Here is a 12,961-nt window from a genome sequence, read left to right as displayed (position 1 = left end):
GTATCAAATTCATTTTTATTAGTTTCATTTTGGCCTACCATTTGTAGATTTACCTGTTTTATCATTAAATTGTGAGAAAATCTTATGTAATGGGAAAGAGGTTTTTTTGATATTTCAGATTAGCACCACAAAAATATATAAAGTAACATACAATTATCAAAAAATTCAATTTCATGGACCTTTATAATTAACGCTGAGTTATTGAAATAGTGTTTTTAATGAAAAACCAGAAGAAAAAGCTTTCCAAAATTTTTTTTTCTTTATTATCATTATTTTTCTTTACAAATATCATTACTTCCCAAGGCTCAAACCTCCATCAAATGGAATGGTAGCACCGGTGAGAAAACTTGCTTTAGGAGAACACAAATAGGAAACAAAATCTCCTATTTCTTCAGGTTGACCCCATCGACCCATCGGAGTTCTTACACATCCAATATCAGGACCCATTTTTGCCTCCAGTTGTTTCCACGGTTTTGTGTGTATATACCCAGGAACAATACAATTACAAGTGATTCTCCGCTTTGCTAGCATTTTAGCATAATGACGAGACAAATATTCAAGTACACATTTCCCAGTGCCTGGCATCATGTAACCTAATCGAACTTGATCATTGACATTACAACCAGGGCTTGATAAGCAAACAATGTAGCCATAACCATCTTCCATTAACTTCATTCCTGTTTCCACTAAACGTATGAAACACTTAGGATAGATGTTCTGGAAATAATCATATGTTTCAAATGTAGTGAAATGGGTATCTGGATTTTTTGAAATGGAATCTGGTGTATAAAGTCCAGCAGTGTGAACAATAACAGTGAGCATGCCATTCATTTCATTCAAACAGTTGAAATATGAATTCACAGTGTCTTCTTCACAAACATCTCCACCAATTGTCCTAACCTGGATCTTGAAATTCGTCTTTAATTCCTGTTCACACTTCTTGGCATTTTCACTGTCAGAATAGTAACCAAGAATTAAATTATAACCTTGGGCAGCAAGACCTTTGGAAGTAGCAAAACCTATGCCACCTGTTCCTCCAGTAACTATGGCAATTTTTTGCCGGTCTTCAGTCTTTTGATCTAGAATATACAAAAGGCAAACATATAAAATTCACAAATTATAATTATGTTTGTATATTTATGAAACCAAAAATACTTTTTAAAAATATGTAATAAGTATTTTAATTACACACATATATATACAAGATATTGGGTCATCCCATAAATAATGTGGGTTTTTTATACTTCTTTTATTTTTCAAAATTAAGATAAATAAAGTTCTTTCTTAATCTAAAATATACTCTCCTTCATTTTCTACAATGCTCTTCCATCTATCTGGTAGACTTGCAAGGCCCCACTTCCAAAATTCACTTGTCCGTGACAAAAAATGCTCCTCCAGTACTGTTTTGACCTCGTCAACAGAATTCATATATCTTCCAGCCAAATGTTCTTGAAGACTGTGGAATAAATGATAATCAGATGGGGCAATGTCCAGTGAACATGGTGGGGCATCATTTCCCATTCAGACTGCTTCAACCTTTATGTGTGTGTGGCTGAGCATTACCCTAATGGAAGAATACCTTTCCTTTTGAAACCAAAGATGGTCAAGTTGCTCACAATAGATGTCCTTTGTTATCATTTGATTTGGGTTTAAAAGTTCAAAGTGGACTAAATCTTTCATATCCCACCAAACAGATAACAACACCTTACGTGGGTGAAGACTTTCTTTAGCCTGGGGTGCCAATGCTTCTCCTTTCCCTACCCACTGTCTTCAGCACTTGACATTTTTATAGAGAGCCCATTTCTCATCACCAGTCACTATTCAGTCCAAAAAAGGTTCATTCGCGGGATGTGACAGCAAAGAAGAGCACACATTCACTCTCTGCACATGATTAGACTCAGAAAGTTTGTGAGGAACCCATTGACCCAATTTTCTGACTTTTCCGATGGCATGCAGATGTCGATGAATGGTTGAATAACCAAATCCATGCTTCTCTGCTAGTTCCTTGATAGTCACAATGGGATTTTGTTCCCCTAGGGTTTCCAGGGCATCCTCATCGAGCTCTACAGATCTTCCAGGACAAGGCTCATATAGGCTGTAGTTTCCAGCTCGGAATTTCTGGAACCACCATTGACACTGGCTTATGCATATTGTCTGATCCCCATATACTGCATTCCTCGCACTCTCCACTGTGTTGTTATCTTTACTGAACTCATAAAGCAAAAGATGTTGAATATACTCCTTTGTCATTTTCATAATAACATCGAAAAAATAACTGTTAAAATAGAACTGCACTCTTCAAAACTTGCACTAACAATAAGGACAAGGTAAAATTAGTACCTGCTTTCATAGCAAGTTGATGCAGGTAGTTTATCCCATCTGCATCCAACTTTTAGTTCATGCAATTGTAAAAAACGCATTATTTATGAGATGACCCAATAAAAATCCATCATAGTTGATGGGAATGACCACCTGGTGGTGGATGGCATGCATTTGATAAATTTAATACAGAATGTGCTGTTCACACACACACACACACATACACATGTGCATACACATGTACACATGCACATACATGCACCATCCATTACATGCAGCTTACAACTGATCAGAATGTACAGCTGAATTAAAACAGTTGATGGACTTATTTTGGAACCAAACCAGATTGATGTGTTACATATGACCTAGAAACAGCAAAACAAAAGCAGTGGATTTTACTTCAAGATTCATAAACCAAAAAGGGGAACTCAATGCAGTTACTTGAACACCTAGAATTATTAGCCAAACTTGTTTCAAATCCTGCTCTATCATCTTAACAATTGAAAGAAAAAATTGGATAATATACCTTTGGAAAAAGCCAGAATGGTCATGGGTGGAATATATTTGATAACGATAATAACAACTTAAAACCTTATGATTAGGTTTCTCATTCAATAGCATACCTAATTGGTAGCATGTGTACAAATACATACATACACACACATGCGCATGTGGTACTTTAGCATGGCCACAGTCCAATGAACAAGAGTATATATAGGCACAGGCAAAGCTGTGTAGCAAGAAGTTTACTTCCCAACCACATGGTTCTGGGTTCAGTCCTACTGTGTGGCACCTTGTGCAATGCTGACACTCACTTAAAACTATCACACGATGTCAAGGCAAGGAGACAGTAACACACACATTTTATATATATATATATATACACACACACAGGGTGCAATGGGTAAACTGTCACCATTTTACATTTTTAATTTTGTGCATGTGCATTGCTTCTTTTTGTCCACTACACAATATAGTAAGGTCAACTGGGCACCGTCTATGAGAAAAACAGCACCATGATGCAATTCACTCTGGCAGAAATTTGGAAACGACATGTTGTACTGTTGTTTGGTTTTCACGCCAGAAGCTCCAGTATGAACGTTTCTGAGTGTTTCAGTGTCAATCTGAGGACGTGTACCAAGAGTGATAAAGATCAAACATCCAGTCAACATCATGGTGTCTGGAGTGATCACTAGTGATGGCAACGTTATGCATCCATTCATCTTCCCACACAGCCTCAGACTCAACACAGAGGCTTGCATCAAGTGCCTGGAGGATAAGTGGTGCTCTGGATCAAGAATCTGGAAGACCCTGTGTCTGGCAACAGGACTCTGTACCATGCTACACAAGCAGGAGAACCCAGTTGTGGCTGTCAGACAATTTCTGTGACTACATCACCCGTAACATCTAGCCACCTAACTCCCCAGACTGCAACCCCCTTGATAATTATGTGTGGGATGCAGTTGAAGGAGTGACCAACAAAACTTCTTGTAACACCAAAGATGAACTGAAGGCAAGGATTATGGCAGCATTCACCAACTTAAACAAAGAGACCGTCCAGAAGAGTTACAGGAGATTCCAATGTCATCTGGAGGCTGTGGTTGAAGCCAATGGCTATTTTATTGAATAAATTTACTCTTTAGTATTTCAAGATATTTTAATGTAATTTTGGTAAATATATCTACTAAAATGAGATGTCAGTGTTATTTCCATTTTTTCCGTAATTTAGATGACAATTTATTCAGTGTATATGTGACAGGCTTCTTTTGGTTTCCATTTACCAAACCCACTGATAAGGCTTCAGTTGGCCCAGGGCTATAGTAAAAGGCACTTGCCCATGATACCAAGGAGTGTGACCAAACCTGAAACCCTAACCCTAACCCTAACAGATTCTTTTACTTAGACTGCAGTTGTGCTGGGACACAACCTTGAAGGGTTTCATTATAAAAAAAAAAAACCAACCCTAATACATATTTTTGTAAGTCTGGTAATTATTCTATCATTCTCTTCTGCTGAACTACTAAGTTATAAGGACATAACCCCCCCCCCCCCCCCCCCCAGCATCAATAGTCAAGTGGTGATGGAGGACAAACACACACACACAACAGAATGAATAATTTTCAAGAAAATGTGAAATAATTCTTTTTTGGAGAGGCAGAGCATGACTGTAGTGGGGGTGGATGCTTGGAGAGCGTCGCCACTAGAATAAGAATAGCTCCTACCTCTACTGATGACAAAGAGCCTCTCACTCAGTGTGAAAGGTAGATTGTATGATGCATGTGTGTGAACTGTCATGCTACATGATAGTGAAACATGGGCCATGACTGCTGAAGACATGCGTAGGCTTGAAAGAAATGAAGCTAGTATGATCTGTTGGATGTGTAATGTCAGTGTGCACACATGACAGAGTGTAAGTGCCCTGAGAGAAATGTTGGACATAAGAAGCATCAGATGTATGCAAGAGAGACGACTGTGCCGGTATGGTCAATGTGCTGCGTATTGATGGAGAGAGCTTTGTGAAGAAATGTCACTCCCTAACAGGGGAAGGAACCTGTGGAAGAGGGAGACCCAGGAAGACATGGGATGAGATAGTGAAGCATGACCTTCGAACATTGGGCCTCACAGAGGCAATGACAAAAGACCGAGACCTCAGAAGATATGCTGTGATTGAGAAAACCCAGCAAGTAAAGTGAGATCACAGCCGTAGCCTATACCAGTGTTGCATAACCAGCCCATTTAAGAAGTACCTTTGGATTGTTGGATGACACGCCGTGCTTGATGAAACCTATTGAGTTAAGTAAAATCAAAAATCAAATCACAATAAAAAATGGAAATTGTAGTTGTAGCCGATGCCACCTGACTGGCTCCCCATGCCGGTATCATGTAAAAAGCACCCACTACACTCTCGGAGTGGTTGGCGTTAGGAAGGGCATCCAGCTGTAGAAAGATTGCCGGATCAGATTGGAGCCTGGTGTGGCCTCCTGGCTTGCAAGTCCTCAGTCAAACTGTCCAACCCAAGCCAGCAAGCAAAACGGACGTTAAACTATTATGATGATGATATTTCATACTTAAGAAGACCCATTCTCTACAGCAAAATTGTTGATGTCGCTGCCCCTGCTGAAGAAGATTGGCCTACAAGAGCTCTGTCCTGGCACCACGTAAAAAAAAGAATCCTGTGCAGGCACCATGTAAAAGTACCCATGCTGGTGTCACATAAGAAGCACCTAACATACTCTGTAAAGTGGTTGGTGTTAGGAAAAGCATACGAGCATAGAAAACCAAGCTGAATCAGACTGGAACCTGGTGCAGCTCTCCTGCTTGCCAACTCTGGTCAAACTGTTCAACTCATGCCAGCATGGAAAACAGACGTTAAATGATGATGACGATGATGACAATGGTGGTGGTGATTAGCCTATATAGACTTTGTGGACTAGCACAGATCTTTCAACAACCAAGATCATCCAATTTATTGTTCTGGTTGCTGAGAATCCTGTAGCTTATCCACAAAGCCTAAATGTGTCTCTCTTAAACATATGGTTATCTCGTTGCCTAAGCTTTCTAATATCATGCATTATAATTATATTGAGCTTTGTAAATAGTAAAGCACAAATATGTGTGCATACATGTGTGTGTGTGTGTGTGTGTGTGTGTGTGCACGCACGCGCATAGTGGAAGAGATTCAGTCAGCTGAAACAGTCAACTGTCTGAAATTTTGTGGGGAAATAAAGGAAACAATTTAATTGTCATTATGGCATTTTTATAATTGTTTATTTGCATATTTATATTTGCTGGCCTCCTTTTATGCACTAATGTTGCATGTACATGAGTATGCATCATCATTAGCTTGTATATTTGTTCTACTTACATAATTTAACAATAACATTGACAAGGGGCAAAACCCTGAAACTAGTCTGCAGATGCCAAACCAGCAGGGGGACACTGCTGACCTCCCCTGTTCGAAGGTTATAAAGGACACAGGTTTCGTGTGTCACATAGCTAGCTAGAGGCGATGGCTTCTTGGAGCTAATTCACGACAGCTTTCGTCCTAATTTTGGGACTGCCATGTTGGCTTGGCGATAACTATTAATTTCCAGTACCGCTGCCGTAGTCTCCTTTAGAGAGACTTAGAAATATTAATAACTCTATTATCATTATATTTATTCTTATATTTATATATAACAATAACATTATCATTATATTCATTCTTATATTTATATATTATCATCATCATCATCATCATCGTTTAACGTCCGCTTTCCATGCTAGCATGGGTTGGACGATTTGACTGAGGACTGGTGAAACCGGATGGCAACACCAGGCTCCAGTCTAATTTGGCAGAGTTTCTACAGCTGGATGCCCTTCCTAACGCCAACCACTCAGAGAGTGTAGTGGGTGCTTTTACGTGTCACCCGCACAAAAACGGCCACGCTCGAAATGGTGTCTTTTATGTGTCACCCGCACAAGCCAGTCCAGGGGCACTGGCAATGATCTCGCTCGAAAATCCTACAGGAGCCAGTCAGGCGGTACTGGCAACGGCCACGCTCAAAATGGTGCATCTCATGTGCCACCCGCACAAGAACCAGTCCAGGGGCACTGGCAACGATCTTACTTGGCTTGCCGGGTCTTCTCACACACAGCACATTTCCAAAGGTCTCGGTCAGTAGTCATCGCCTCGGTGAGGCCCAATGTACGAAGGTCTTGCCTCACGGGTTCCCTCAACTGTTAGGGTGTGGCACTTTTTCACGCAGCTATCCTCATCCATTCTCACCACATGTCCATACCAGCGCAATCGTCTCTCTTGCACACCACAACTGATGCTTCTAATGTTCAGCTTTTCTCTCAAGATACTTACACTCTGACGGGTATTCACATTGACATTACACATCCAACGGAGGATACTGGCTTCATTCCTTGCGAGCTTACGTATGTCCTCAGCAGTTACGGCCCATGTTTCACTGCCATGTAGCATGGCTGTTCGTACGCATGCGTCATACAGTCTGCCTTTTACTCTGAGTGAGAGTCCCTTTGTCGCCAGCAGGGGTAAGAGCTCTCTAAACTTTGCCCAAGCTATTCTTATTCTAGCAGCTACACTTTCAGCGCACCCACCCCCACTACTAACTTGGTCGCCCAGATAGCGGAAGATATCGACTACCTCTAGTTTTTCACCCTGGAATGAGATAGAAGTTGTTTCCTGTTTGTTTACAGTCTTTATTGCACCTGAACATCTGCCACAAACAAAAACTAACTTGCTAGTTAACCTGCCTATGATGTTGCTGCACCTCTTATGTATCCATAGCTTGCACCGGGTACATCTTATAGAGTTACTACCTACTCCTTTTCTACATACTGAGCAGGGCCATCTACCTGAAGGGGTTTGTGTTTTATCTACCTTCCTACTTATTAGGATTTTGGTTTTAGCTAGGTTGACTCTAAGGCCTTTCAATTCTAGATCTTGCTTCCACACCTGAAACTTCTCCTCTAGTTCTGATAGTGACTCCGCAATTAGGGCAAGGTCATCAGCATAGAGGAGCTCCCAGGGGCAACCTGTCTTGAACTCCTCTGTGATTGCCTGGAGGACTATGATAAATAAGAGGGGGCTGAGGACGGAACCTTGGTGGACCCCTACCTCTACCTGGAATTCATTGCTGTACTCATTTCCAACCCTCACCTTACTGGCAGCATCTCTGTACATGGCTCGCACAGCTTTCACTAACCATTCTTCTATCCCAAGTTTCCTCATTGACCACCAGATAAGGGATCGGGGGACCCTGTCAAAGGCTTTCTCCATGTCAACGAAAGCCAGGTACAGAGGTTTATCCTTAGCTAGGTATTTCTCCTGCAACTGTCTCACTAGAAATAAGGCATCAGTAGTGCTTTTACCTGGCACAAACCCAAACTGCATCTCATCTAAATTGATTCGCTCCCTAATTAGTTGGGCTATGACCCTCTCTGTAACTTTCATAACCTGATCTAACAGCTTGATGCCTCTGTAATTATTTGTATCTAAAGCGTCACCTTTACCTTTGTAGCAGTTGACTATGATGCTGCTACACCAGTCATTGGGTATGACTCCTTCGTGTATCACCTGGTTCGTAATACGGGTGACTAGGCTATAGCCAACACTGCCAGATATTTTGAGCATCTCTGCAGTGATTCCTGATGGGCCGGGGGCTTTCCCGGTCTTCATACTCTTAATTGCTTTATCTACCCTGGTACTATCAACTCGGATAGCTGGTCCCTCTATTGGGTCGACATACGGCAGGCTCTCTTTCTCCCATTCATTCTCTTTATTAAGCAATCTATCGTAGTGGCATCTCCAGACCTCTTTCTTTGCATCCTCATTTAATGCAAGCGTACCATCATCCATGCGAACACATTTCTCTCCTACAACATCACTATTCTCTCTCCTACACTGTCTTGCAACACGAAATACCTCGAGTCTTTGGTCCTCACGGCGCAGAACATTGGCAAATCTTTCCTTATCTGCTTCCCCTCTGGCTAAATAAACCTGTCGCCTAGCCTCCCTTCTGGCACATTGGTACAATTCCCTGCTACCACCGTTCTTCCAGTCCTTCCAAGCCTGTTTCTTTTGTCTAATAGCCCTGTCTACCTCCTTGTTCCACCACCACGTTACTCTGGGTCGGGAGGGGACCTTACACCACCCACAAATCTGGTCGGTGACTTTCAACAGGTTGTCCCGCAGAAATCTCCAATTGTCTTCCAAGTTGTATGATGCTATATCCCCTTCTATTTCGTTAAATGCTTCAAGTAATTTGTCTCTAAGTCTCTGTCCGTTTGCAGGGTCTTTAAGCTTCCACACCCTTCTCCTCCAAGCCTGTCTAATTCTGGGCACCCATTTTGCCTTGATCCCAAAGTAGCTAACTACTAATCTATGTTGTGGGGTACATTCTTCGCCAGGGTAGGTTTTGGCATTTATAAGCCGCCCTCTTTCCCTATTTCTGGCGAGGATGTAGTCGATTTGGCTAGAGTGTCTGCCAGAGCGGTAGGTGACTAGGTGACTGGCAGGTTTCCTGAAGTTGGTATTGCAGACCATAAGATCGGTTGCATCACAGAACTCCAGCAGTCTGGTTCCCTCCTCGTTGCGGGAACCGAAGCCATAGCCTCCATGTATGCCATGGAAGCCTCCATATATATATATATATATTCTTTCATTCTTTCACTTGTTTCAGTCATTTGACTGCAGCCATGCTGGAGCACCACCTTTAGTCGAATCAAATCGACCCCAGGACTTATTCTTTGTAAGCCTAGTACTTATTCTATCGGTCTCTTTTTGCCGAACCGCTAAGTTACGGGGACCTAAACACACCGGGGGACAAACACAGATACACAACATATACACACATACATATATATATATATGGGAGAATATACAAATAATAACAACAGACGAGGACAGGTGGTGTAAATAACAAAAGTATATATTAGTATGACGCTCGGGAATACGGAAAGTCTTTGACGTTTCGAGCTACGCTCTTCAACAGAAAGAATACGGAGACAAGGAGAAAAACACGGAGAAAAAAAAAATTGATATATATATATATATATACATATATATGACAGGCTTCTTTCAGTTTCCGTCTACCAAATCCACTCACAAGGCTTTGGTCGGCCCGAGGCTATAGTAGAAGACACTTGCCCAAGGTGCCACGCAGTGGGACTGAACCCGGAACCATGTGGTTCGTAAGCACGCTACTTACCACACAGCCACTCCTACGTCTATATATATATATATATATATATATATATATATATATATATATATATATATATATATATATATATATATATATATATATATATATATATATATATATATATATATATATATATATATATATATATATATATATATATATATATATAGATATAGATATCTATATATATAATACATATATAGATATGTGTATATATGTATGCATATATTGATGTATATATATAATGCATATACAGATATGTATATATATATATATGTGTGTGTGTGTACATATAGATATCTATATAATACATATATAGATATGTGTATATATGTATGCATATATCGATGTATATATATAATGCGTATACAGATATGTGTGTATATATATATATATATATATACACATCTACGTTTATATACATCTATGTATATATACATACATACATAACCTCTCTCTCTCTCTCACACACACACACACACACACACCAGCATCATTGCTCTCTCTGCCTCATCACATACACTAACAAAAGAACTTCAGATACACACCATATTTTGTCTCGCACACCCCATCAAACATACACACACGGCATACCAACTTCAAAAGAACTTCGCTGATCCAATCGCGCTCTCTCTGTCTCTTTCGCTTTTACGCCGACTTGAAAAGATCCCCTACCCCCACCCCACCTCACATATATAAAAAATTTTAGGGAAAGCGACGATCTTCTTCCGAAACATAAACAAATAAATACACGTGCATTGTTGTGTGCGACCAATTGAAGGACTTAGTATTAAACTGATATTTTTTCATCCTCTTTTTCTTTTTTTCTTTCCTCGCTCATGTTTGTATTTTAATGTGGTTTGTATCATATACATATGTGTTATAAATGTAACTGTTAAATAATCTGAATAAATAGACAGCTAATTAAAGTTTTAAAAAAAAAACTTTTAACGTTACAGTTTTTGTTTAGGACAAAAAAAAAAAAAGAAAAAACATTACATAGTACCAATATAAGTACTAAAAAGACATAAAAGGTGATAACATCTTAATTCGGAATTAAGGCGATATTTCGATTATATCGAAATACTGCAACCACAGAGGTGGTACTGCAGTGGTTGCTAACAGAAAGTTCCTAATTTCTGTTGACTCTTGTTTTGGAAGGGTTTTCATCTCATAACGCACATTAAGAATAAAAACATTGCTGGATCTTACACATTATTACGTATTAAAATGGATTTTGATATTTTAAATTAAATACTAACCCCTTTCTCTCATACATCCTCGTAATACACATACTTTAAAAATGAAAGTTTTTTTTCTTTTTTTGCTCCCTATAGTAAACAATATTTCGTGTCCGTTTTGGTATTTCAAGTAAGTCATATTTTTATACATTCCTCCCTAAATTTCTTCGAAATAACGCGGTCCTTTTTTACTACTTCGTAGAATTTAAGAAATAAAATTACAAGATGTCCCGCATATTTGGCACCGAAATAGGAAATAAAGGTTCATTCTTGCGCATGCAGACATGTGTCTGTTGAAAAGTATTCCAATCGTGACAATTCTGTTTGTCTTTTTTTTTTTGTCTTTTTAACATTTCAACTATACCTATCCAGTCTGTGTTAAAAAGCGCTCCAATCGTGAACATCCCTTACGGACAGGTTACCTGGAAATTGTTGGGTGTCAGCGAATTTCTTCCACAAGTTCGATTCACAGATCCGACCAAACTTCAACACAAATCACAACTTAATTGAAAACAAGCCAGCAGGACAGAGAATAAATATAGAGGTGGTATGGATAGAATAAATATGCAACTATCTGAGAGGCGAAGTGTTTGATACTGAAAAATACATCGCCCAACTCACACAAAATTAAAAGCAACTTACATCAAAATTTTTCATGTAGATAACAGATAATATTATAGACTTACCAGCAACACATGATTCTTGCGACGACATAATTATTGCACAGACCCAGATTTCGGATTCAGTAACTTGCTGCAACTAGCCAGCATATGACCGATGTTTGTTAATTTGCTGTCTCACCCTCTCCCTTCCTTTCTCTTACTCCCCCTCCGTTTATTTGAAACTCAATCTTTTGTTATTTTCTTTTTTAACTTACATATTGTATTGTACTAACAGCATGTTTTCACCGGAAGAAAAAGGTGGGGGGAAAGGCCATTAAAAGCATAAATTATCAAACTATAGAGAAAACAACCCATAACTACCTCACAAAGGAAAAGAAAAAAAAAAGGGCGAATTAAGCAGTAGCTGGGAGAGGGAAATTAAGAAGCTGAACATGGCGGGGAGGGAGTTACATGTGCATTATTATTATTATTATTACTCCAGCCTTGCTGCATCAACAACAGACCTGGGTATCTTCCACACTTAATGCAGAGGAAAGGAAACTGAACAAATACAGGAGTCTGACTGGCTGCTACTTTTTGTACAGGTTGCTGTCAAAACTGCAGGTGTTCTTGGACCCTGCACTGTTGATCCCCTCTGCAAAATTGGGGTAACGGCCTATCTGAGAAATGTACCCTGTGAGGTGGGGTGGCTGTTGCAGTGAATGTTGCTGGTCATGGAGAATATCTTTCAGTCAATCAATGATTGTAACAAGAAAATCACTCCCAAGAAAACTGAAGTTTCATGTTCTCATACTTCTAACCTTCATAGTCATGAATCAGCATTAGGATCTTGTGAAGAAGTATACACCTACATCTTGCTTTTTCCACCTGATGAAGAAGGTGTAATGTGATTTCTGATAACAGCAGCTGTTTTTCCTTTCTTTTTTTTTTTTCAATTTATTTGAAAAACTTCTGCCATACCACCCAAAAGAAGATGAATGTAAAGTTTCTGGATTGATGAAATCCACAGAACTCAAAGAAATGAATTTTAGTAGCACAAGTTGTGCTTCAGAGTTGTCTGTTC

General features: G+C 39.6%; 1 protein-coding gene across 2 annotated transcripts; it reads right to left on the bottom strand.

Moving 5' to 3' along the window:
- Positions 1 to 240: 240 nt before the first annotated feature.
- On the bottom strand, positions 241 to 12,402 carry LOC106871732 (uncharacterized). Of its 2 annotated transcripts, none has more exons than XM_014918347.3 (2): positions 11,962 to 12,402; positions 241 to 1,079 (listed from the first exon to the last, which is right to left on the bottom strand). In XM_014918347.3, the coding sequence occupies exons 1-2, from the start codon at positions 11,987 to 11,989 to the stop codon at positions 292 to 294; spliced, it is 816 nt and encodes a 271-aa protein (XP_014773833.1). In that variant the 5' UTR covers positions 11,990 to 12,402; the 3' UTR covers positions 241 to 291. The 2 variants fall into 2 exon arrangements, with proteins under 2 accessions (XP_014773833.1, XP_014773832.1); XM_014918346.2 differs by lacking the exon at positions 11,962 to 12,402 and adding an exon at positions 11,297 to 11,864.
- Between the last annotated feature and the right edge of the window lie 559 nt (positions 12,403 to 12,961).

This window comes from Octopus bimaculoides, chromosome 2, assembly GCF_046866305.1.
Source record: "Octopus bimaculoides isolate indiv1 chromosome 2, ASM4686630v1, whole genome shotgun sequence".
NCBI lineage: Eukaryota > Metazoa > Mollusca > Cephalopoda > Octopoda > Octopodidae > Octopus > Octopus bimaculoides.
Note: the sequence above shows the minus strand (reverse complement) of the source record. Positions and strands in the feature narration are given on the sequence as shown.

Bases quoted from the DNA above. Each gene is read 5' to 3' on its own strand.
- LOC106871732 (XM_014918346.2), bottom strand. From the start codon at position 11,426: ATGTATAAAAATATGACTTACTTGAAATACCAAAACGGACACGAAATA. The intron at 1,080-11,296 runs GTTAGTATTTAA...TGTATATTCTAG, and splicing joins AGGATGTATGAGAGAAAGGG to ATCAAAAGACTGAAGACCGG.